The sequence below is a fragment of the Trachurus japonicus genome, chromosome 17 (assembly GCF_045865225.1).
Source record: "Trachurus japonicus isolate A0001 chromosome 17, Traja_1.0".
NCBI lineage: Eukaryota > Metazoa > Chordata > Actinopteri > Carangiformes > Carangidae > Trachurus > Trachurus japonicus.
In genome coordinates, this window is record NC_140923.1 from 26,274,058 (window position 1) to 26,295,808 (window position 21,751).

At 40.9% G+C, this 21,751-nt stretch overlaps 4 protein-coding genes and 4 non-coding genes across 8 annotated transcripts; 6 read left to right on the forward strand and 2 right to left on the reverse strand.

Moving 5' to 3' along the window:
- Window positions 1-391: 391 nt before the first annotated feature.
- On the reverse strand, window positions 392-9,555 carry ccdc39 (coiled-coil domain 39 molecular ruler complex subunit). The gene is made up of 20 exons (XM_085804725.1): window positions 9,323-9,555; window positions 8,375-8,494; window positions 8,127-8,273; window positions 7,885-8,043; window positions 7,653-7,745; window positions 7,107-7,235; window positions 6,753-6,944; window positions 6,520-6,623; window positions 6,305-6,437; window positions 5,288-5,482; window positions 4,998-5,162; window positions 4,772-4,909; window positions 3,494-3,702; window positions 3,236-3,359; window positions 2,976-3,135; window positions 2,768-2,874; window positions 1,447-1,587; window positions 992-1,171; window positions 788-876; window positions 392-585 (listed from the first exon to the last, which is right to left on the reverse strand). Exons 1-20 carry the CDS (start codon window positions 9,419-9,421, stop codon window positions 420-422), a joined length of 2,850 nt encoding a protein of 949 aa, XP_085660851.1. The 5' UTR covers window positions 9,422-9,555; the 3' UTR covers window positions 392-419.
- A 704-nt stretch (window positions 9,556-10,259) lies between these two features.
- On the reverse strand, window positions 10,260-13,394 carry dcun1d1 (DCN1, defective in cullin neddylation 1, domain containing 1 (S. cerevisiae)). The gene is made up of 7 exons (XM_085804411.1): window positions 13,262-13,394; window positions 12,365-12,578; window positions 12,076-12,244; window positions 11,410-11,540; window positions 11,240-11,322; window positions 11,060-11,156; window positions 10,260-10,881 (listed from the first exon to the last, which is right to left on the reverse strand). The coding sequence occupies exons 1-7, from the start codon at window positions 13,262-13,264 to the stop codon at window positions 10,805-10,807; spliced, it is 774 nt and encodes a 257-aa protein (XP_085660537.1). The 5' UTR covers window positions 13,265-13,394; the 3' UTR covers window positions 10,260-10,804.
- Window positions 13,395-13,603: 209 nt separating this feature from the next.
- Window positions 13,604-14,620, forward strand: setd9 (SET domain containing 9). Its single transcript, XM_085804412.1, has one exon. The coding sequence runs from the start codon at window positions 13,625-13,627 to the stop codon at window positions 14,483-14,485; it is 861 nt and encodes a 286-aa protein (XP_085660538.1). The 5' UTR covers window positions 13,604-13,624; the 3' UTR covers window positions 14,486-14,620.
- A 1,450-nt stretch (window positions 14,621-16,070) lies between these two features.
- eif4a2 (eukaryotic translation initiation factor 4A2) lies at window positions 16,071-21,751 on the forward strand. Its single transcript, XM_085804413.1, has 11 exons — window positions 16,071-16,136; window positions 17,057-17,114; window positions 17,220-17,352; window positions 17,668-17,807; window positions 18,208-18,376; window positions 18,459-18,568; window positions 18,886-19,029; window positions 20,225-20,362; window positions 20,446-20,535; window positions 20,797-20,876; window positions 20,956-21,751. Exons 1-11 carry the CDS (start codon window positions 16,108-16,110, stop codon window positions 21,098-21,100), a joined length of 1,236 nt encoding a protein of 411 aa, XP_085660539.1. The 5' UTR covers window positions 16,071-16,107; the 3' UTR covers window positions 21,101-21,751.
- LOC146970763 (small nucleolar RNA SNORD2) lies at window positions 17,398-17,470 on the forward strand. Its single transcript, XR_015038160.1, has one exon. It is a non-coding gene; the product is annotated as a small nucleolar RNA SNORD2 (small nucleolar RNA).
- On the forward strand, window positions 18,033-18,109 carry LOC146970764 (small nucleolar RNA SNORD2). The gene has a single exon (XR_015038159.1). It is a non-coding gene; the product is annotated as a small nucleolar RNA SNORD2 (small nucleolar RNA).
- LOC146970765 (small nucleolar RNA SNORA81) lies at window positions 18,625-18,806 on the forward strand. The gene has a single exon (XR_015038189.1). It is a non-coding gene; the product is annotated as a small nucleolar RNA SNORA81 (small nucleolar RNA).
- On the forward strand, window positions 19,115-19,297 carry LOC146970766 (small nucleolar RNA SNORA81). The gene has a single exon (XR_015038188.1). It is a non-coding gene; the product is annotated as a small nucleolar RNA SNORA81 (small nucleolar RNA).

Genomic DNA, 21,751 nt, shown 5'->3' on the forward strand with positions numbered 1-21,751 from the left:
AAGAAGAAACAACTAATATTGTAATAAACCTACTGTGTTTTTCCATTTTAAAAATGATTAGACAGCCTGCTCTCCTGATAGCTAGTCTTTATTGAAATGTCTTTGAGTTCAAGAGGAACAAGAGTCATGTTTCTTTTAAAGTTCAGTCTGTTTGGAGTCTATTTATTGTGGGCACACCCAGTATATCTTGTAATAATGGAGTCTTTATATCAGGCTACATTACATCCCATTGAATAAATGTAATACCTACAGAGTGAAGTGACCATAGTCTGTATCACAAATTTGAGAATAACGATAAAACTAGGAATAATAGGCTTCTTTAACACACCAAAATACAAATTGACATCTATCCTCAAGCTCTCTTCACAGATTAAAAGATAACACATTTCAGTATAATGCAACACATTTATTCTGCGCAACTATGGCTTCTTTAACTTTCTGCTGCTGCTGCTGCTTGAGGGGCTGGAGCGTCTGGGGGTGGTGAGAGGATCTGCAGTCAGATCCAGGCCCAGCTCCACAGTCTTCACTACAGGGGATAAAAGTGCCGAGGCCCTGGGGCTGCTGCCGGCTGAGGATGCAGAAGACCTGTAACACAAAGAGAGACAGAGTGAATATATCTCAGTCAGAAATTATTTCTTCACAATCAGTTTGAATGGTAATTCTCAGCACTATCAGTTTCACTTGTTCACTCATTTTCATAATGTGGTGTTGTTTGGTTCAATAATAATAATCTGACAGAAGAGCCCTCATCATTTCCCTGGAGAGGCTTTAATTGAGGAAGTCCGACCTGTGAGAGGCAGAGCTGCGGGCGGAGTTTGTCTTGGAGCTGCGGCTGCTGGTCGGAGTGGAAGACGGAGAGGGAAGAGACAGATTGGCCTGAGAGAGAGACGGTAGGAAGGAAACATTAAAGCCACTTTAACCACTCAACCGTCGTCAGTATCAGTAAAGTAGCCGATCGTGACTTAATGCTGAGTACAATGCTGTTTTATACCTGGAGGAAGTATTTCTCCAGCACTGATCTGAGCTCAGGGGTGTCCTCCATGGCCTCATTCAGCATCTTACCGATGCTCTTGTTGAATTCTTTTAACTCCCTCAGCTTGATGTCCTTTTCTTCTAAAGTCTCAGAGTTTGTGTTTTTTGCTGAGCGGATCTCTCTGGTCAGCTTTGCGCACTGGAAAACAACAGGACAACACAGAAAGAACATGTGATAACATCTACTGCTGCACAGAGGACACAACCCACATACTGTCTGTGATATAGGACACCTGTAGTAGGCCTATATGTTCACACACATTCCTCCTTTAGTTTCTGCTCACTGACAGTTTACTGCATAGTTTACACTGGGTTGTGACCAAGAAGATAAGGCAAATCAGCGTGAAATCTAAAGTATTTAACCAGAGAGCTAAATAAAACATTGGGTGTGGCTGGTGCAGGTGGACATCTAACCTGTTTCTTCGCCCTGTCAATCTTCTCCTGCTGAGAAACAATTTCTTTGTTGAGTTTACAGATGAGCGATTGTTTGTGCTCTATCTTATCTGTCTCCGTCTGCTGTTCTTGCAGCAGACTTTCCAAGGTACTGTTCATGTCCTGGAAATGGAGAGAAACACATGAAAAAACACTCAGACGTTTGCACAGGAACGCAAAACACACATCAAGAGATTCATGCCCGCTCAGTTTCACGGGATGATTTTTTTTTTCTTTCAACCCATTAATCTCATAGGAACACTTCTGAAAAATGCAAGTTGCTTTTGTAGCACTGAAGAGGAAAACAGGACGTGTGACAGAGAGAACAAAAAGTACAGGACAGTGAGTGTGCTGAAATAGAATGAAAAATAACTTTTAAACTGCATGTGATACAGGATATAAGCTCAGTCCAGTGTTTATTTATTTATTTTTGCCTGAAGTCATGTAAAATATTTAAGAATACAGTACATCAATTTGATTTCATCTTATTTCTTCTTTGTTTGATAGTAACAGTGACTGTCTGTAATGTCTAGATGAGAGAGATTTAACATTTTGCCACAAAATTTCACAGACGTCTCCATTAGAATCTATCTAGACAACTAGACTGGCTCTGTGGACAAGTCTGAGCTTTTTAAAAAAAATTGATTTGTTTATTTGTTTATTTATTTGATCATTTGGGTAATCCTTTCAATGAATTTAAAGCACTCTGATATCCAAAAGAAAATAATAAAGCACTTAAAATTCATAGGCTTACTGTATGCTCAAATACACTTGAAGATTACTTTTATTACATTAGACTTATGTTTCATAACTTGCACTCCTGTTGATGTGATAAGACATGTCATGGTATACAGTGACTTACTGTGTCGGAACATGAAATTGTTTTTTTGTTTTGTTTTGTTTTTTCATCATTAGGCCTTTTATCTGCTGATGCACGTTTTATTTACTTTAGTGATTAGATTAGTTCTATGTTTGCATTTAGGCTGCAAAAATGTACTTGGCACTAGAAAAAAATACTGTGATTCTGTAGAGAAAATATTTGCTGAAAATAAATACTGAAATGGGTCTGGATCTCTAACTGGTTGTTTACCATTTTTAACTGTAAAAAAAGAAAAACGTTTGACAATGGAGTTGAAGGTGTGGAAATGATGCATCTACAGTATGATGCAGCATGAGGAGGTATTTCCTATGAACAGTGTAAGGGGATATGTGCTGTATGAGTTATGAGGTATTCGCTCATCAGTCAGATGCTAAATGCTCTGTCTGGGTCGTCTGCTCAACACTGGCTTTAAACAAGAGTAACCTGTAAGTCTTGTTTCAGTGCTTCGGTCTGTTTTTTCTTGTCCTTCAGTGTCACTCCAGCCGTGTTCAGCTGCTCTTCTAGCTTCACTTTTTCCTGGAACTCTGGACCTAAGAAAAAAGACACAGACATAACTCACATACGTTCCTGCTGACGATCCCTCACAGGAGCTGCTAGTTTAGTGTCATTTGATCTACTTCATCATACGTACTGGATTCCTTTGCTTTGGTGAGAGATTTGCGAAACACTGAGTTGCTGTTGTTGAACACCTGGATGGTGTTCTCTAGTGCTTTATTCTCCAGCTCCGTCTTGCATATTTTAGCATCTAGACTGTCTCCCTTACGCCTGAGCTCCTCTTTTTCTTGTGCCACCTGGTGAAAAAGCGCATGGTGCCGGTCATTCAAAGCTCTCAGCTGCAGCAGACCCTGCATGTGGCAAGATGGTGCGTGTGTGTGAGAGAAGATATCTCACCTTTGTGATGTAGTAAGCCTGTGACTTCTCCTCCTCCCCCTCTGGAGCTGCCATTGAAAGAGTCACGATCTCATACCGTTTCTTCATCATGTCAATCTTGGACAGTTTTTCACTCAGTTCAATACTGAAACGGAATCAGTCACCGGATTAAGTGATGTTCTCTGAGAGGATGCTGAAGTGGCTCACTAACACACAGTTATCTCAAACACAAAACAAGTTGCATGTATGTGAGATTTGAAGTTTTGTTTTGTTTTTTACTTGAGTCGTTGTCTCTCCTGATCATTGATCTTATGCTGCTGGTTGAACATCTCTTTGTGGACCTTGATCTCATCCTCTCTCTCCTTTATGGCTCTCTGCAGCTCCAGCTTCCTCTTCTCCAAGGACAGCACAGTATCTGTCTTGTTGTACAGCAGATCTCTGCAGCGCTTGAGCTCTACCTTCATGATGTTATGCTCCACCATGTTGTCCTGAAGATAAATGCATGATTTCAGCATCATAATGTAGGGGATCATTTGTGGCCTTTTGCTACATAACATAACATTTGCTGTGTTTTTAGTGTAAAATGAATAAATCATTGTCATTAATAAAGAATAATATGGATATGACCTTTTCCTGGAATCAAAGTTAATTAATGTTCAGGGTTTCCATTACAGACACTTCCTGTCTGTTAAGATGATAAGACTACATCCATACTACTACCTCTACTACTTCAATTTTCCCTGTTAGTCAGTCTGTTGGTTGCCCTTTTATTCTGGTTCAGATTTAATTAGAAAAACAATTATTGGATGGCTTACTGTCACTTTTTGTACTGACAACCATGCTTCCTATTGGCAGACTTTTATTTTAATGCCACCATCAAGTCAACTCAGTAATTATTCCAGTACATGTACTTTGGTTTATGAACTGACCTGCAAAACTGGTTATGCTCCCATCACTCTCTTCTGCACTTTGTGTATTTGTGTTTTTATCAAATGTTACCATGGTAACGTGCTAAACTGCCATGCTGAACACTAATCTTCCATCAGCATGTTTATTTTCTCATTGTCTCACTGTGCCGACCTTAGTGTTCACCTCAAAGCATTAAACTGTGTCAGAGGCAGAAATAACTATGTATGTGTGTAAATCTGTTTCAGTAGAGTCCTGGCAAGCTTGCATGAACATGCTTAAATGTGATTTATAGCTGCAAGTTTCAGTATGCAAGTTTACATACTCATCATCAAATTATCTATTACAGTATATAGTTAACACTACACTATCTGAATAAAGGCAAATATGTATACACACACATACATACATATATATATATAGCTTGATCCATAACAGGATTAAAATACCAACAGTTATAATAAAGAAAGCCATTCAATTATTATAAACATCAATTAATTTTCTGTAAATCAAATCATTATTCCAAAAATGGGGAAAAACCTCCCAAAGTGAGACATAACCAAAACTGTGTGTTGTCAGACTTGTATCTGATCTCCTGAACACACTTTAAAGTCAGAGAGTCAGGTCATTTAATGGTATATGCTGAGTTACCTGTTTCCTGAGTCTGAGTCTCTTCAGTTCCTTCTCATTGGTATTATGGAGGAGCATGAGCTGCTCCACCTTCTCAGTCAGATCTGTCTTTTGAGCTTCTGACTTTTCAATTTCTTTCTTCAATACTCGAATGTCATCCTGTCAGAGACAGAGAGAGAGATACATGTGAAAAGTTAAATTACACATTTTGTACAGAACAGAACTGATATCGAGCAGTGAGACAGACCTCAGACTCCTTGAGTGTACTGGTTAGTGCGTTGGCCGTCTTCTTCTTCTCCTCTAGGGCTTTGGTCAACTCAGCGATCTTTGTGAGCAGGGTTTGTTTTTCATCTGTGTGAATGTCTCCCTCTAGCCGTGCCAGTTTATTAGTCAGGCTGATGATCTTGGAATCCTACAATGCAGGAAAGTGGGAGGAAATGTCTGACTATTGCAGAGGCAGGACCAGACTGGCTCAAGCTGTATTGTGCAATTGTAGTTGTTAACGTTTATGTTTGTGTGTGTTTTTGTTAAGCTTGCCTGCCCGCTGATGGTCGACTGCTGTTTCCTTATTTCCTCCCCCAGTATTCTGAGCTGGTTGCACATGTTGGTGATGGTGGATTTGCTCCTTGAAAGGTGGGCCACAGAGTCCTTCACCTTTGTCTTCAGGACCTGCAGCTGCTCCTTACGACGAAACAGCTCTGTTCTGCTGTCACGCAGCAACACATCCAGCTCCTTCAGCAAAGCACAGGGTTACAAAGTATTACTACAACAAAAACTGTCCCATGTTAAACACAACATAAAATGGCCTTGTAACAACTGGGGGGGGGGGGATCCTGCTTTTCCTGCATTTATATAATTCATGTACACAGAGGAAATTTTCTGTTATTTTGTGGGTATATAATGTTGTATTTGCATCCTCACATGTGAAAGCAATTTTTACAGTAAATAACTTTTTTTGTTTGTTTGTTTTTTTTAGAAGAAAATGAAGAGTAAATCTTGACACAGATTACATTACATTTTTCTTTGTTGGTTTAGTGTTTGCAGCTCTCCCTCTCAGACCAAATACAGCTCTAATAACCTTTAACAATCACAGCGTGGAGCCCTGAGGCCTGAGAGGTGAAACACTGGGTAAGATAAATTTACAAAACCCACACTACTGGCATGAACCGTATTGGTGTGAGCAGGGATTAATACTGGAAGGTATATACTGACATTCTTTATTAAATCAAATCCTCTCGAGTCTCAACTGGATTATAGTGGCTGGATAGCAAGAGGACGGTGCACAGAGATGATTTAATTATAAAAAGTGAGTGATGGCATTTTTTTCCCCAAAGAGAACACAGACTACCGCACTACACCATGGGACAATATATTTATTTTGATTCATATTTGTAGGAATACTGATTTGAATGGCAATTATTTATGAGTATTTATGTATCTCTTTATTTGTCCGCCCCCATGCAGCCTAAAATTTTGTTTTTTGTGCTTAAGATATATGAGAAAAAGCAAACAGCAAGTAATCGGTTCTTGGTTCAGGATAGTGGGGCTGCTCACCTTGATCTCCTGTTCCTCCTCCCTAAGATACTGGTCCATCTGGGCAGCTCTCTCCTCCTCGCTGAGGGCCGTCTGACTCACCACTCCGAGCTTCTCCTCCAGCGCATCATTGTACTCCCTGGTGTCACTGAGTCTATAACACACACAGAATTTCAGTATAAAGCACTGGAGTGAGTTGTTTTTTTTACAAAGTCATCTTATAAAAAGCCACTGACTTGTTGTAATTATCCACGATGTCTTTCTTCATTCTGGATATGTTGGACGTTACAGAGCGCACATCAGACGTGGCTTTGTCCACTGTGCCTTTGCAAGTAGCCAGCTGCAAGACACATGAGAATCAATTTACTAACTCTTACAATATTATAGATTACAATAGATGGATTCTTGAAGAGATGACCCGTAACATTATCTGAGTACTCATATAGCAAGAGTTCTTTGACAAACCGACCTCATCCTGCAGCCTGCTACAGTTATTCTCCTGCTCCTTCAAATCCTGCCGCAGTCTCACAGCCTGTCGGTCGGCCATGTTCATCTTCCTCTCAGTGTCCCTGTTGTTGTTCCTCTGGGTGTCCAGCAAGTTCTTCTTCTCTGTAATGGTGGCGTTCTTTTCCCTGATGTTCTGGTTTGCCTGAGCAAGTTGCTGGACGGATGAAAGCACAAGAGAAGAATACAAACTCAGGACAAGTGAACCGTTTGGTGTGACACTCACATTCTGAAGGATTTTATGGTTCAGAAGTTTATATTTGCCAACTTGACTCAGCACGTCTTTTGCTGGCAAGAAGAGCAAGGTCAGAGAAATTACCAGCGCACACTGCTGCATCTCAGCATCACGCTGCTTCATTTGTTTGATGGTGTTTTCCCACTGGTGGATGAGCTGCTGCGTCTCCTGATGGGCCTGCTGCAAATTTTGTGTTGTCTTATCCAAAGCAATCTGTCAAAGAAGCAGGGGGTTATTTTTCCAAACACAACACATAACCCTCTTACCCCCTCAAGGCTTGTAGTCAAGGGCAATATTGTATAGATTTGAATGCATACTTAAGCAATTTAGTATAATGCTGTGGAATATAAATGTTGCATCAGTTGTTTTTGGTGTTTAAGTGTCTGATGTATACTATTAGACAAAAAGTAGATTCAGCATGCTCACGCCAAGGTTTCGGTGATGCTCAGGTGCCAGTCCAAAAAGTTTAAAGTGTGAGAGAATCGACAGCACGTTAAGTTAAAAGTTCATCGAGTGTTTGATTTCTTCCACTAAGTGGTATGCGCTGTAAAAACTGTGTAAATGTGACATTTCTTTCAACTGACACTCAACAAAGACATAAACAGTTACAGAGTTTTTTGCTTGCGGTACCTGTGCAGACAGAGTTTCAGTCAACTCCTTATCAAGTGCTTTGCGCTTTTCATTGGCTTCCAGTGTCTTCTTCTCAATAGCCAAGGTGAGTGACTGTAAGTGTAGAGATTATAAAGCTGTTAGCTCAGAAAGAGTCAGATTTGTGAAGGTCGGTTTAGCTTGAATGTAACTGCTGCTGAAAAGTGAGCGTGGAGCATATTGATACATTTTCCATAGAAGCTCTTCTCTTTACCTTGATCCTCTGCTCATCTTGCTGGGCATACTTAATAATGGCCATTGTGTCCTCATCTTTACGCAATGACTCCTCCAAAAATACATCCATTGTTTGCTGGTCCCAGTTCATCTGGTCCCTAAACTCCTCTAGCTTCTGTTTGGTCTTGAATATGTGGTTCTGAGGACATGAACAATGGTTTAGCACATTTTAAGTACCAAACAGCTAATTGCCTCTGTAGTGATGTTGTGAAAGATACAGACCTCTAGCCTGTTTCTTCTCTCTGCTAAAGATCGGAGCTCATTCTCCATCTTAACAGTCTCCTGTGTTAAGCGACCTGTCTCCCTCTCTGCAAGGGCAGTGAGGTGTTTCTCCAGCTCGTGTTCTCTTTCCTTGGCCTTAAGCAGGATCTAATTGCAGAAAAATCAAAATGAGATACTAGCAACACATACTGACACCTTGACTATAGAACAGTTACCAGAAAAGCACAGCACATCTGTCCAACACCTACCTCAATATTTCCATACTCTTGTCTACTATTTTTGATGCATTTAGTCTGTGTCAGCTTTTTCGCCTTCTGACTCTCAAGTGTGTTTTCCACTTGCAACAGCTCCATCTCCTTTTTACGAATCTGTAGATGAGGAAGTGATCAGATTAGTCACTGCATAGTGCGTACATTACTTGCCATCTGCAGAAACTATGTTCTTAATGGCTGAAATTAGTATCAGTCACTTTTAGTCACTGGCATGGTCTTAAGATGTACATGGACCTGTTTACTTTTTCTTTTTTTAATCTAATGTCACAAGACATGTCTTCAAACAATTGAGAAAAAGGACAGATATTTGATAGTAAAAATGTGACATTAGAGGAACCACAGACTCCAAAAATTTTTTACAGCTTGATCTACAGGGCTCCAGACTAACTTTTTTTTATTATTTTATTTTTTTACAAGGAGCACATTGGCCCCTAAAATGTAGGGGCATACACCGTAAATCGACTTGCAAAGCAAATGTAACGTTTTCTTTTCATTCATGATCCTCACAGACATTGGCCTGACACCTGTTAGGACAAATTCCAGATACTCTGAGTCGCCCCTTCACCAGTGTTAAAAAAGAAAAGAAAAAGAAAGAAGTAGCCTAGTATATTTACTGGTTGCACATGCGCCAATATGAAAGATTTACTTGCATTTACTTGTCTAAAATGTTGGGGGCAAAATGCAGCCATTTGGTGCAGTCTGGAGCCCTGACCTAGTCATTCTCAGTGCTAAATGAGTGACAACAGATTCTCTACCTGGTAACACTGTAGCATTGTGAGCCTATCATGTTAACACAAAAATAAAATAATCATATAATAATAAAGTAATATATAGTAATATATATAGTATAGTAATAAAATAACGTGCTTCATTGTTTTTGTTACAATTAGTTGGTAAACTGTAAGTTAGTCTGCCCAGACTCACCTCCTCCATCAGAGCCTTGTTTTCAGCGTTGGGACGTGGGATGGCGAAGCGCTCATCCCAGCCCATGTCAGATAAAACTGTATCAGGAAGAGTCGACATTTTCCTGCTCTGTTAGACGAAGCCTCTACGAAGTGACAACAGTGATGATAACTGCAGACGCCGTCTCTCTCTTTCTCTGGTTCACTGCGAAATCGCTTTGCTCGTCGATTTTCTGTTGTCAGTCGCCTTAGCAACAGGACGTGCCCTTTAATGTATCCGCCGCGAGGAGGCAGCGACGCTACAGCGAGGTTTGAATCCATTGTCCTGTCCGAGGCTGTGGGACTTGTCTACATGTACGGCAGGGAATAACCGTCTAATAATGCTCGCAGGTAACTCTAAAAGTAATTTACAAAAAAAAAAAAAAAACAGCTTGAAGAGCAAGCTGAAACTAGAGCACTCTGGCTGAAACACACATACACTTCTACTCCATTTTATGCATATCTGCTTGTAGGAAAATAATACTCTTCTTTTTAGGGAAAGATCATTTCACCATCAGCCGTCCAGTGGACTTACTTTGTCATTCAAAGACTATAATGTGTGTGTAGTCTCTATTACTTAATGCCAATTTTATTTCAATACCTGCAATCAATCGATTTTTCACATAAAATCGTAAAGAAAAAAAAAGGCACAATCCACTCCTAGTTATAGGGAAAATGCAAGAGTTAACTACCTCAAACCCACTGACAGAGGAGTAATTGTATTGCAGTGGGGGCAACAACTTCTATTTTGGATCGTATTTGACCTTATTTGGCACAAAACATTCTTTAGTTTTATGAAATAACTTGCACATGCCCTAAAATATAACAACCTGCAGCATTTGACAAATGAGAATAATTTTGGTACTCAGCCTTTATGTTTTTCTTTTCTTTTCCAACACAGAAATGCACAGAAGCCTGTCAAGTTTAAAGATACCAAATTGAAACATTTATTTTATCTTTATACATTTGTGTTTCAACAAACAGCGTTATGCTTAAAAAATTACAATCAATGTTTTATACTGACTTGTCACACAAATGTATTGTAAAACAAAAGCAAAATCAGGAATGCACACGTGTTAAAATTTAATATTTAAAAATCAACATCCCCTCGCAAACCCTCTAGTTTACATTACAATTCAAAGTTATGTCTATCTACCTGCTTTTGAGCCCAACTCATGGGCAAAGATGGTAACTCCTCTATAGTTGGCTTGAGTGCACACAAAAAGCCCAATACTTTAGATAAAAGTTCCAAACCACAACAAGCTGACCAACAAAGAGATATGCCTTTTTATATATGTACATATACACACACACATATATAAAGTCTCTGCTGTGTAAAATATTTCAGTCCTGAGGGTTGAAAAGGCAACATAGTTCTCAGCTCAGTGTGGTCCCCTTGTCCTCCTTTCACTGCACTCTATTTTGTAGAAAACTCACATGGACGCTCCTTCAGTCGGAGCAGCCCTTATACTGCTGTGCTTTTGGTTCCGATGTGTGGCCGTGCAAACTCCACAAAGTCATCAATAAGGACAGGCCATGCCCCTATTGAACAAACAAACAAAACTAATTAAAAACAAAACCAGTTCAAGTGACTCCACCATGGATGATGACATAATGATGAACAACAGTGAGGTTTCAAAAATGTTTAAAACCACTCCTAAAGGTTGTGAGGGAACAACTGTTGAAGCCGCCGACAGCCGACTGTGAGCACTGTACAAACCTTCCTCATCATAATTCGACATGTCATCTGTGATCATTGCGCTGAAGTCTAGTAAGAGGTTCCAAGTGTCCTTAGGTATTGATCTTTTGTGGTGCTCCTGCAAAAGTTGTGAGGCAAAATTGAAGCAACACAATGACAAGTGATGGAAGTGAGTAGTTTTGCATGTGATTATTAACTTACAACTAAAAATTTGTTCCACAAGTCCAAGAACTTGAACCTTCCAGCCAGCACTAAATTCCAATATGCAATTGCCATTTCTAAATCTGTAAGAAAGAGTGTGAGAAATTTGTCAATGTAAATGATAAGAAATGCAACATAAAAGATGTTTGTTCGAACGTTGAGAGACTTACCCAAACCTTTCTGGCCAGGATTCTTTGCAAAATTAAATGTAAACTGGTAAAAGTCCTTAAATTTCCCTTGGTCCTTTAACTCTTGTTCCATCTTTGGCAGCTGAGCTTTTAACTTCTCTATACTGTCACACCTGTAGAAAAATAAAGCAAACTTTTAGTTTTTAGTGGACAACGAGAAAATGCTTTTCTTTCTGTTAATTACATTCACCTTTGTTTGATCTAAAATAAAAGAAAAAAAGATTTATGGATATATTCAGCATACTACAATTTCATGTTTTCCAACAATATGTCAAGTAAGCTGTATGTGCTAGAGCTAAAATGTTTGAATTGATCTACAATATGCATGCAGACAGGATACATACTACACTTTGTTAACAAACACAGAATTGTTACCACATTAAAACGGCTTGCAAAATTAATATCAACATTCGAGCATGTGACATCCTTTGATTTTATCATAATTTGAATACAGCTGAAAGACATTTTCGATGAATGCATGGCTGTCGTTTCATTGAAGACCTGCTTAATATTAAGTCAGCGTTTGAATTGCAGTTGCCTGCGCTCCTATGGTGTGTACGTTTATAATGCTGAAGTCCACAGTTTCAGGGGAGAACAACATTTGTTCTGTACTCTGTTGTTTGTACAGTCTGATAAATACATTCTCACCCCTGTTCTGCCATGCCATCCATGAACTCCTGTTTTGAGAATTCACACTGAGTTGCTGCCTTAAACTTCCAGGCTATGATGAGGACACTTATACTGGCTGGATCCAAACCCAGGTCATCGCAAAATTGCTGGATCCCGTCGATGCCGATCTTGTTGTCATCCTGAGGATCTAGGGGTAAGAGTGTTGAGAACAATCATTACCTCACAGACCAATAGAAAGTTTTTACAGCCTAAAAGTTGCCATGAGGATTGTGGCTTTGTTCTTATGCCTGAAAATGGCTTTTCATACCTCTGTATCTGTTGTACAGTTGCTCAAGCTTCTTCTTGTCTAAGGCTCCTTTTAGATTTGAAACATAGAGCTCTGGATTTTGGAAAAACTTGTCCGTGGCAACATCTAGTTTCCAGTCATTCTGTGACAGGCAGGTCAGTGCAGTCTTCTCATTGGATTGTGTGAATATCATGAACTGGCGAACTTTTTCCTTTTGTGAGGACTTCAGCTTGTTCTGCACAGGACACATGAAACAGAGCATCACTGTTATTGCAACAACACGCAATAGGATTATCAATAGAAAAACATTACCACAACGAAGAACATTAATTTCTCCTAATTCAATAACTACGATTATCAGTTGTCTAACAGGGTTATATCAAGACCAGCCTTCAAACAGATGCGGAACTCTTGCAGTCCACTATGTCACATAATAATCACAAAGGACAGGCTAGCTGTTAGCTTCATAAACACTGAACCATAGTAAAACACACCTGAATAAACGCAGTGAGAGAACTAGCAATAACAAGCGATACTGGCAGCAGAGGCAGACTTTCAGTGTGTTAGCTGACTGTCACCTGTTAATACATGCTAACACTAAACAAGTAAACTAGTCTTAAATCATGTCGACAGTAATTCAGTGTTATCATTGCTACAGAGTGTGTGGTTTTGTCAGCTGTCTTAAATGATAGCAAGCCAGCTAGCTAGCTAACTAGGCGAACTGGCTCGTCTGAGCGTGAGCTAGGTGGCTAATGCTAACGAAGAGAGCTACGTTTGTTTTTGTTATATAAAGGTGAAATTGGGTCACTATCGCTCTTTTTAAAACTATAATAACAACGTAGAAGTTTTAGTTTGTGTCAATGCGCGCCGTTTACGTTTGCATTTGCGGCAGCAAAACAAAAAAGAGTGATTTCTTACCATGTTTGTCTTTGCCCGACTCCCTCTCCTCCCATCCAGCTGGCTAATGCGTGTCAAGTTTCCACGAGTCACGTAAAAGTTTTTTTCCGGTTGAAATATGTCTCTTCAAAATAAGAGCACTTCTGCAAACGCTCCCCCTCGATACGGCACCCTAAAGGTTTATATTGTTCCCTTTCTTAAAACACCACATCATATCGTTACATATTATCAAAGTGCAAGATTGGCGGATGATCGTGGACATACATATAAATCAACGTCAGGCATTGTGATTTTATTTTGAAGCAGTTCGTCGGAAGTGATTATAGAAATGATGAAAATAATCGCATTTCTCGGTGACTATCAGCCTGTCAGACGTCGGTCTGGATGTTCCGAGCTGCTGTAAAAAGATTACAGAACAAATGGAAGTCGTACAGACACAGGTTTGTGCCTTGGGTTGTACTGAACCTGTCGAGAAACGAGAAAACTCTGCGACAGGTGGCCGAGCGCTCCCAAGACAAACAGGTCCCGGATGAGGAGGTTTCACAGAGCCTGGTGAAGCTCTTCAGGCTCCTGCTCAGGAGTCATGGGGCTGATCACAGACAGCCCGCAGCGGCTCAGACTCACTTTCACAGAGAGGTAACAAGTGAGGGAAAGCAGTATGGAGGAAATCCATCATGTGGACACGATGCCATGTTGCAGTCACTGGGATTCTGCATTGATCGGCAGCCTAGCACTTTGCCATTTGCAGGAACCGGAGTTTTTGTCACCAAAGGATTTGTACCCAAAGGAGCAACAGTTGCCTTGTATCCTGGCACAGTGTATCAAGCCTATGAGCCTATCCTTCTCCAGTCCATCAGAAACCCCTTTGTGTTCAGGTGTATTGATGGTGTGTTGATTGATGGAAATGACAAAGGCATCTCCAAAATGGTGTTCAAGTCATGCAGTGGCAGGGACAGAATAGGGCCCTTCATGATGAGTGACACCAGCTGGCTGACAGACACTCCACAAAACCCACTTGCTGTAGGTCAGTACGTGAACAACTGCTCCAATGAGTTTCCTGCTAACGTGTGCTACCAAGAGTATGATGTGCCAGACAAGTTTCCCATTCAGCTCCACCAATATATCCCTAATGTCAACTACAGCCGGGACTCTCACAGGCCTCTGCGGTGTGTTGCCCTCGTTTCACTGAGAGACATTACAGCAGGGGAGGAACTCTTCTCCAACTACTACACCATTGTGCATTAGGTACAAGATACACTCCTTTGCTCTGTTTTGGTGTCAAAACAGACTAAGACTGATGTTTTTGAAATGTAAACTTTGATACCATAATTGTTTGTATTTCTTGGAAAACAAAACAAAACAACTAAAACATGTTTTGTACTCTCAACAATACTTATTATGGGGGAAGAGCAAAAATATATCTTGTATGTTTTGTTGTGAATGCAAGAACCATCTCTTATTTAAGGGTGAGAAAGATCCACAATTAGTTGGGCCAGGCCTCTTACGCTCAAGAAGAGTTAATGAGACCTTCCCTTCAGTAAAAATAGCAACATGTTAAATACAAATGTCCCCATCCAAATATAATAAAATATCCAGAATAAAAAATATGCAGAGTACAGTAACCCGATTTCAGTGTTTATTATTGAGTAAAAACTGTGCACAGCATGTTATGTTAGAGGTAGTAATGGCGAGTACCTTAATAAGAAACAGTGCAGTAAGATTTTATGTCTTCTGGTTGAAAACTTCAGCCTTTTAAAGAACTAAAGAACTTGCGGTTAAATAAGTGGAGTGGTGTAAGAAAGTATGTTTCCCACACAAATGCAATGGAATGAAAAGTAGCATAATACTGGCCCATTCAATGAAGGTGGTCTACAAGTAGCCTACCTCATAACTGTGGAGTTCTTGAATAATAAGGTCAAGTAATGGAAACTTGTATACAGACTTGCAGATCAGCAGAACTGATCATAGAACTAACTCTGCTGCAGGGAGGAAGCAAGAGCAGGTACTAGTTTTAAAAGTGCACTGACTTTGATGTCTCAAGTTACTCAAGTCGAAGCCTCGGCCTGATTTTCTTTCTCACAGTGCTGCCAAAGGTCTTTCTGCAGCAACTGAAAAAGCAGTAAGGTTTCTTGCGGATATGCACTTTTGGTCTCCTTTTGTTTCATCTACTTCACAACAGCCTTTTACATGTGGGTCATATCTTGTGTATGCCTAACCCGTCTCCAGTTAACTCCAAAAGAAAGAATTTAGTATTGGTATTTAGTACGGGTGTGACTAGCAGCTCTACAAGCAGTGAGTAGGAGAAAAAAAGTTGCCCAAGTCAACTTATATAATGCAGACCAAAAAGTAGGAAACAATGTCTGACACTGCGTTTCCTCCTCTAAACTTCCTCCCGGGCAAACGTAGTTTCTTATTCTGAGCTGATCAAATTATGTTCTTTTAGCCTTTCAAATGAATTCTTACTGCATTTAACCTTTTATTATTAAATCTGCATGCATGCATCTGCCGCATACCACCCGGAGCCCCCTCTCCAAAAAGATTGCACACAACCTTGTCACAACGAGTTTTGACCTGTCAGGGACACTGTAGGAACCTAAGCACCACTTATTACTGCAATATCCTTCCGCGGGGAAATATAGTCTGAAACAATTATCTTATTTTTAATGGTTATTGACGTGCATCGGCACATATATCATATTGTGAATACAATGCTGTGTGATTCAAACATTAAGTGAATCAAAAGAGACACCCCTGTCAACGAAAAATGTGCACTGGGTTCATCAGTGAAAAATAGTCCGGCTGCATAAAGGCAGTTGGCATCGCCATCAGCGATCTTTCCAGTCGCATGCTGAAGTTGGGAACGGATCATGTCTAGCGATTCTGCTGATTACAACAGGTAAGCGCTTACATTTCGGTCACTTTTTCAAGAACTACTCGACGTTTAGGTGTAATTAAGTGCGTTGCGCTACTCTGTACTTTGTATGTTCCCAAATTAGTTATTATAAATCTAGCTAGGCCACAGCCGTTGTCAGGGCGATCTGGTTGCTACCAAGTTAGCTTTGTGACGTTAGCTGCCAAGCTACACCGCAGTTCAAAAATGCTGTTGCAAGCAACTTGGATCAAATATGATTTAATTTTGTAGTTGTGAAGCTAAAATGTTTACTGATATACGTTCTGTAAATAAGTACTGCTGTCGTGGCCTGTGATTGCTCCGGTCAGGAGAACCGTACGGCAGCAGTCGCTCGGCCTAGTTGTGGGGCAGCAGGAGCCACCGCTGGCGGTGCAGGCCTGACTGTCCGACATGTTGGCTAACTGGGGGAGAAGCAGAGCTCCATGTTGAAACCTGCCTGATGCGTACAGATGTGATTTTATGGATCATGGCATCACAATTAAACCACAGTGGGCGTGTGAGCCGGTTTGGAAACTTCTCGATGTTACATAACCCAGAATTTTCTGCGGGGCAGGTAGTTGAGCCCTACTCGTGGAATTTGACACGTGCGCCCTGCGCGGTAACGAGACACCCTGGGTGTGACCCGGACCACCGTGGACCCGCTCACTTAAATTCTGACGTAGCCTTTCCGTCTTAATCAATAAAGTTTACTCAAAATGTTTTTTGTTTTTTTTTTTATTTGGAAGCGGCTTATTAGTGTTGACAAGCCTGACAGTAGCTGTTTCATGGCAAGACACGTGGTGGGAATGAGTGCTAGCTCTACTGACCTGGGTCAAGTAATTTACCCTCAAGATCTCTCTTTACGTTGTCGTAGTCAGTTTATGATGATCCAAATCAAATTTTGACTTTTGTTTCTTCTTTAATAGCTCAAGAGATAGAGACCATGGGGGGCCAGATGGAATGGAGCCTGATGGTGTCATCGAGGTAAGTACAAAGTTTTTTTTGTATTTTTTTTGGCACGTAAAGTTGTTTTTGAATCCAGGTGCATAATTTTACTCAACAGCAATTCCTTCCTCTTATCTTATCCAGAGCAATTGGAACGAGATTACGGACAACTTTGATGATATGAACCTGAAGGAGACTCTTCTCCGGGGAATATATGCGTATGGTTTTGAAAAACCTTCTGCCATTCAACAGAGGGCGATCATCCCTTGCATCAAAGGTAGAGAAACTGAAGTGTACTCAGAAGCAGCTTAAAAAAGTGTTTGAGTGAAATGATGCTTTACCATCTTTCGGGACTTACCCAATTATGGGGATACCTTTTTTTTCACTGATCACTCAATACTGTAAAATTGATTCACCTGCATCAGAACATGACTGTCATATCCGACAGGTTCTGTGGTAACTGCACAAGAGGCAGTCAAGCTTGACATGGTGTTGTCATATTTCATAGAGGCATACGTTGCTAACATTGTGTGTTTGAAAAGGAATGAGTCTTTGTTTTTCCAAATATTAATATTTCTCCCCTTGCCATCAGGCTATGATGTCATTGCCCAAGCCCAGTCAGGCACCGGCAAGACGGCCACGTTTGCCATCTCTATCTTGCAGCAGCTGGACATAGAGCAGAAGGAGACTCAGGCTCTGGTGCTGGCTCCCACCAGAGAGCTGGCTCAGCAGGTATGCTGTTCCTGAGGTCACGGTAACCTCAGTGTCTCAGACCTAGGCAGCATATTGAGGACACTGATTCCAGTGCTAAGGTACCCTTTTTTTAAACTTGTCAAAATTCTGAAAATTTGAACGTATCCTCTTATGATTGGTGTAGTCTCTGTCCATGGCTGCATCGGTCTAAAAGGTGATCTGGCTCCAACGAATTTGTTTGTGTTTGTGTTGCTGTGGAAAACTGGGTGATATGATGGCATACCATCTTTCGGGACTGACTCTAGACATGGAGAGTTCCTTTTTTGTTTCACTGATCACTTTCAACAGTTTTTCTACACTCTTTGAGTTTGCATTTTCTGTCCTGCTACCACATTACCTGAACAAGTGTTTTGGTTTGTGCTCTATCTCTCCTGATTAGATCCAGAAAGTAATTCTGGCTCTGGGAGACTACATGGGGGCGACCTGCCATGCCTGTATTGGAGGGACCAATCTCCGTAGTGAAATACAGAAGCTCCAGGCTGAGGCCCCTCACATAGTGGTGGGTACACCAGGACGTGTCTATGACATGCTCAACAGGAGACATCTGTGTAAGTATCACAGGTCCTGTTCATCAGGATTAAGTTTTATATAAACTAAATTTTGAATTCTAACCCCACTTTTTTGCATTAGCCCCAAAATGGATCAAGATGTTTGTTCTGGATGAAGCTGATGAGATGTTGAGCCGAGGGTTCAAAGACCAGATCTACGAGATCTTCCAGAAACTGAGCACAAACATTCAAGTAAGCATCTTCTGGATACAGACACAACACTGACAGTTCAGTAGTAAAGTATGATTCCCTTCTGCATTAACAGAAGTCTGCTATAATTGTGCGATTCAGATTTAATCTGTTTCATGCAATAATGCTAGCAGATTATTGCGCAGAAGGAGATTATTGTGCACTGCACTGGAAATGAGATGTGGTCGAACCTCTTTCTTAATGTTCATTGGCCTCGTTCTCGAGGTGCAATGCCACAATCGGCTCCCAGTTTGTTTTTTTAAGTTCACTAAATTTGGAACATCCAACCTCACCGCATAGTAACATGTCATTTTCTTCAGGTGGTCCTGCTGTCTGCCACCATGCCAGCAGATGTGTTGGAGGTGACCAAGAAGTTCATGCGAGAGCCCATTCGCATCTTGGTGAAGAAAGAAGAGCTTACCCTTGAGGGTATCAAGCAGTTCTACATAAATGTGGAACGAGAGGTGGGTGTACTTATGGTAACATTTAATTCAGAAAGATTTGGCAAGCTTACAGTTCTAGTTTTATTCTCATTCTACAAATGTTTTAGACTTCTCTTTAAAGCACCCTGCTAAAACTGCAGGAGCCAAGCCTCACAGGTTTAGCTCATGTGGCCATGTAAGCATGGGTACACCAGGGAAGGAGATAAAAGCACAGTATCGGAAATGAGGCTTGGAGGGACCTCTTTCTTAATGTCCAATGTCCTTTGTCTCAAGATCCTGTGTTACATTGTCAACTATTTAGCTTTTTTAATAAGGAATTAAAGTAGCTAAAGCCAGGGATGCAAACAGCGTGCCGAAAAGCGAAACTCGCTTTTTTCATGACCAATTAAGTGACCTGTGTGAATCGTTCAGAGCCGAAGAGTTTTGGTTTTTGGGGGGCGAGGGGGTGTCTCAGCTGGGGTCGTTTTTCTAACAGGCTGACAGTGACAATCACGTGAAACTGAGGCGAACTCATTCATGGTTGTCTCTGATTATACTGATAACAGCCTACCTCCAATGTAGATGCGCGCTCATTAAAGCGGTGCGCATTCGGTGCGACGGCGACGCCGTTTTTTTCCCACGTGCATGTCTGTGGAGCTGTGCGCCGCGGACGTGCACAGTTCCCTACGTTGCTGTGTCAGGCAGGTGTTTCCCACGGAGCTCTGCCCCGTTTCAGAGGAGAAGGAAGTGGGAAGACGTCGCCTCGGCGATGTAGAATGTGAAGTGAAACTAACACATTATATAGGCCTATATGTCCATTACACACTGAATGAAACATCCCATGTCTTTTATTTATTCAGTTTATTTTAATGGTAATAATTATGACTAACATTCAGTGAAGACCTAAAAATCAGTATCTCCAAAATGGAAATATTGCAAAGGGATTTTTTTTTTAAGCATTTTTAATATAGAAATGTTGGCCTTCTGAAAACTATGTCCATCTATATGCACCCAATACTTGGTTGGGGTTGAACTACTGGAAATTGACTTTTCCGTGATATTGTAATGTACTTATTTGTTAATGGTGAGAACCCCTCCCCCCCGGGAAATTCCTCTTTTTTTTGGTCCTGACCCGTTTGCATCCCTGTAAAGCCTACCCCCTGTTGCATAATGTGTTGCAAGGTTTACTTTGTTCTGTTGACAGCACATGACTCTTAATTTTTATGGATGTCCCCAGGAGTGGAAGCTGGACACCCTGTGTGATTTGTATGAGACTCTCACCATCACCCAGGCTGTCATCTTCCTCAACACAAGGAGAAAAGTCGACTGGTTGACTGAGAAGATGCATGCTAGAGACTTCACAGTCTCTGCTCTCGTAAGTTGTTGTATAACGCTTAATGAGAACAAGGTAGCGTTAGTGCTGCACATCTTCTAACTTGATTTATTTTCTGTTCACAGCATGGTGATATGGACCAGAAGGAGCGTGACGTGATTATGAGAGAGTTTAGGTCTGGCTCAAGCAGAGTGCTGATCACAACTGATCTTCTGGTCAGTATGAGATTTCATGTCGTGGGGTGGGTGTTGATGGGCACAAGTGATGTAGTTTAAACCCAAAATGTTCTTAATCCTGCAACAGTCCTCACATGACCAAGCAGTCTAAACTTTTGGGAGAGTAGGGCTCGTGCTCCACAATGGGTTCTTCATATAGGAATCTGTTACTTATTCACGGGCGACATTTACATGTGCACAATGTTCAAACTATCAGTCTGTTAGACTTGAATGTAATCGGTTCTTTATGTTTCTTCTCAGGCTCGTGGGATTGATGTGCAGCAGGTTTCCCTGGTCATTAACTATGACCTTCCTACAAACCGAGAGAACTACATTCATAGGTAAGAGTTGCACTACAGCAAATGTGCACCACCCCACCTTCTCCTGTGCGAGTCTAATGTCTTTGACCCTTTTTTCCAGAATTGGTCGCGGCGGCCGTTTTGGCAGAAAAGGAGTTGCTATCAACTTCGTCACTGAGGAAGACAAGAGGATTCTTCGGGACATCGAGACGTTTTACAATACAACTGTGGAGGAGATGCCTATGAATGTGGCTGACCTGATTTGAGCCCTGAGATTGTTTCTCCCTTTTTTTTATTTTAACGCAGTGATAGCGATCGTCCACTTGCATTGTGCTTATTATTCGAGGGGGAAAAACTTCTCAATGCTAAACCTTGGATCTGAATTTTGGTATGTGTTAAAAGCGAGGTGACTTCTATGGTGGTCCCTCTCGGACAGTTGTAGATTCTAACCTCGGCGGCCGGCTGGTTGGAGCTACAAAGCCATGGGGTCTGTAAACATTAAGGTCCTTATCAGGTATTTCTTTCCATGTTCAATTAAGATGCGTGTATTCGATGTTCTTCACCATTTAGTAACTTACTTGTGGACTAAAAGGTATAAGTGCTGTATAAAGTCTGCAAATTATGTTATGCTAACATATGTGCGATGTATCGTGGGCCTGCTTAATAGAGGCACTTGTCATGTTATACTGTAGATTCACTTGCTTTTTGTTATCTTTTGTGAATGTGTTAATTTAAATGTATCATATTTTTTTATCCCACTTGCTTTATGAGAATTCCTCACTGGTTAGCCATGTTTTGCTGACATGTGGTTTTACCCTTACCAGAGTATATTGCTACCCACCCCAACTACTTTTCAGATTTCCTCCTACCCAGAATTGTATGAATGTCTTAATAAACCGAAAATTGCTGTAAGTAAA

What these genes read in the sequence shown, in the direction of transcription:
- dcun1d1 (XM_085804411.1), bottom strand. An exon ending in GATGGCATGGCAGAACAGGG is followed by an intron (nt 11,541 to 12,075) that starts GTGAGAATGTAT and finishes ATTTTTCTACAG; the next exon opens with GTGTGACAGTATAGAGAAGT. An exon ending in TCCTGGCCAGAAAGGTTTGG is followed by an intron (nt 11,323 to 11,409) that starts GTAAGTCTCTCA and finishes TCTTTCTTACAG; the next exon opens with ATTTAGAAATGGCAATTGCA.
- ccdc39 (XM_085804725.1), bottom strand. Translation starts at nt 9,421, where the DNA reads ATGTCGACTCTTCCTGATACAGTTTTATCTGACATGGGCTGGGATGAG. An exon ending in AGTCGACCATCAGCGGGCAG is followed by an intron (nt 5,163 to 5,287) that starts GCAAGCTTAACA and finishes CCTGCATTGTAG; the next exon opens with GATTCCAAGATCATCAGCCT. An exon ending in GACTCAGACTCAGGAAACAG is followed by an intron (nt 3,703 to 4,771) that starts GTAACTCAGCAT and finishes ATTTATCTTCAG; the next exon opens with GACAACATGGTGGAGCATAA.
- eif4a2 (XM_085804413.1), top strand. Translation starts at nt 16,108, where the DNA reads ATGTCTAGCGATTCTGCTGATTACAACAG. An exon ending in TGATCACAACTGATCTTCTG is followed by an intron (nt 20,536 to 20,796) that starts GTCAGTATGAGA and finishes GTTTCTTCTCAG; the next exon opens with GCTCGTGGGATTGATGTGCA. An exon ending in CGAGAGAACTACATTCATAG is followed by an intron (nt 20,877 to 20,955) that starts GTAAGAGTTGCA and finishes CCTTTTTTCCAG; the next exon opens with AATTGGTCGCGGCGGCCGTT.
- setd9 (XM_085804412.1), top strand. Translation starts at nt 13,625, where the DNA reads ATGTTCCGAGCTGCTGTAAAAAGATTACAGAACAAATGGAAGTCGTAC.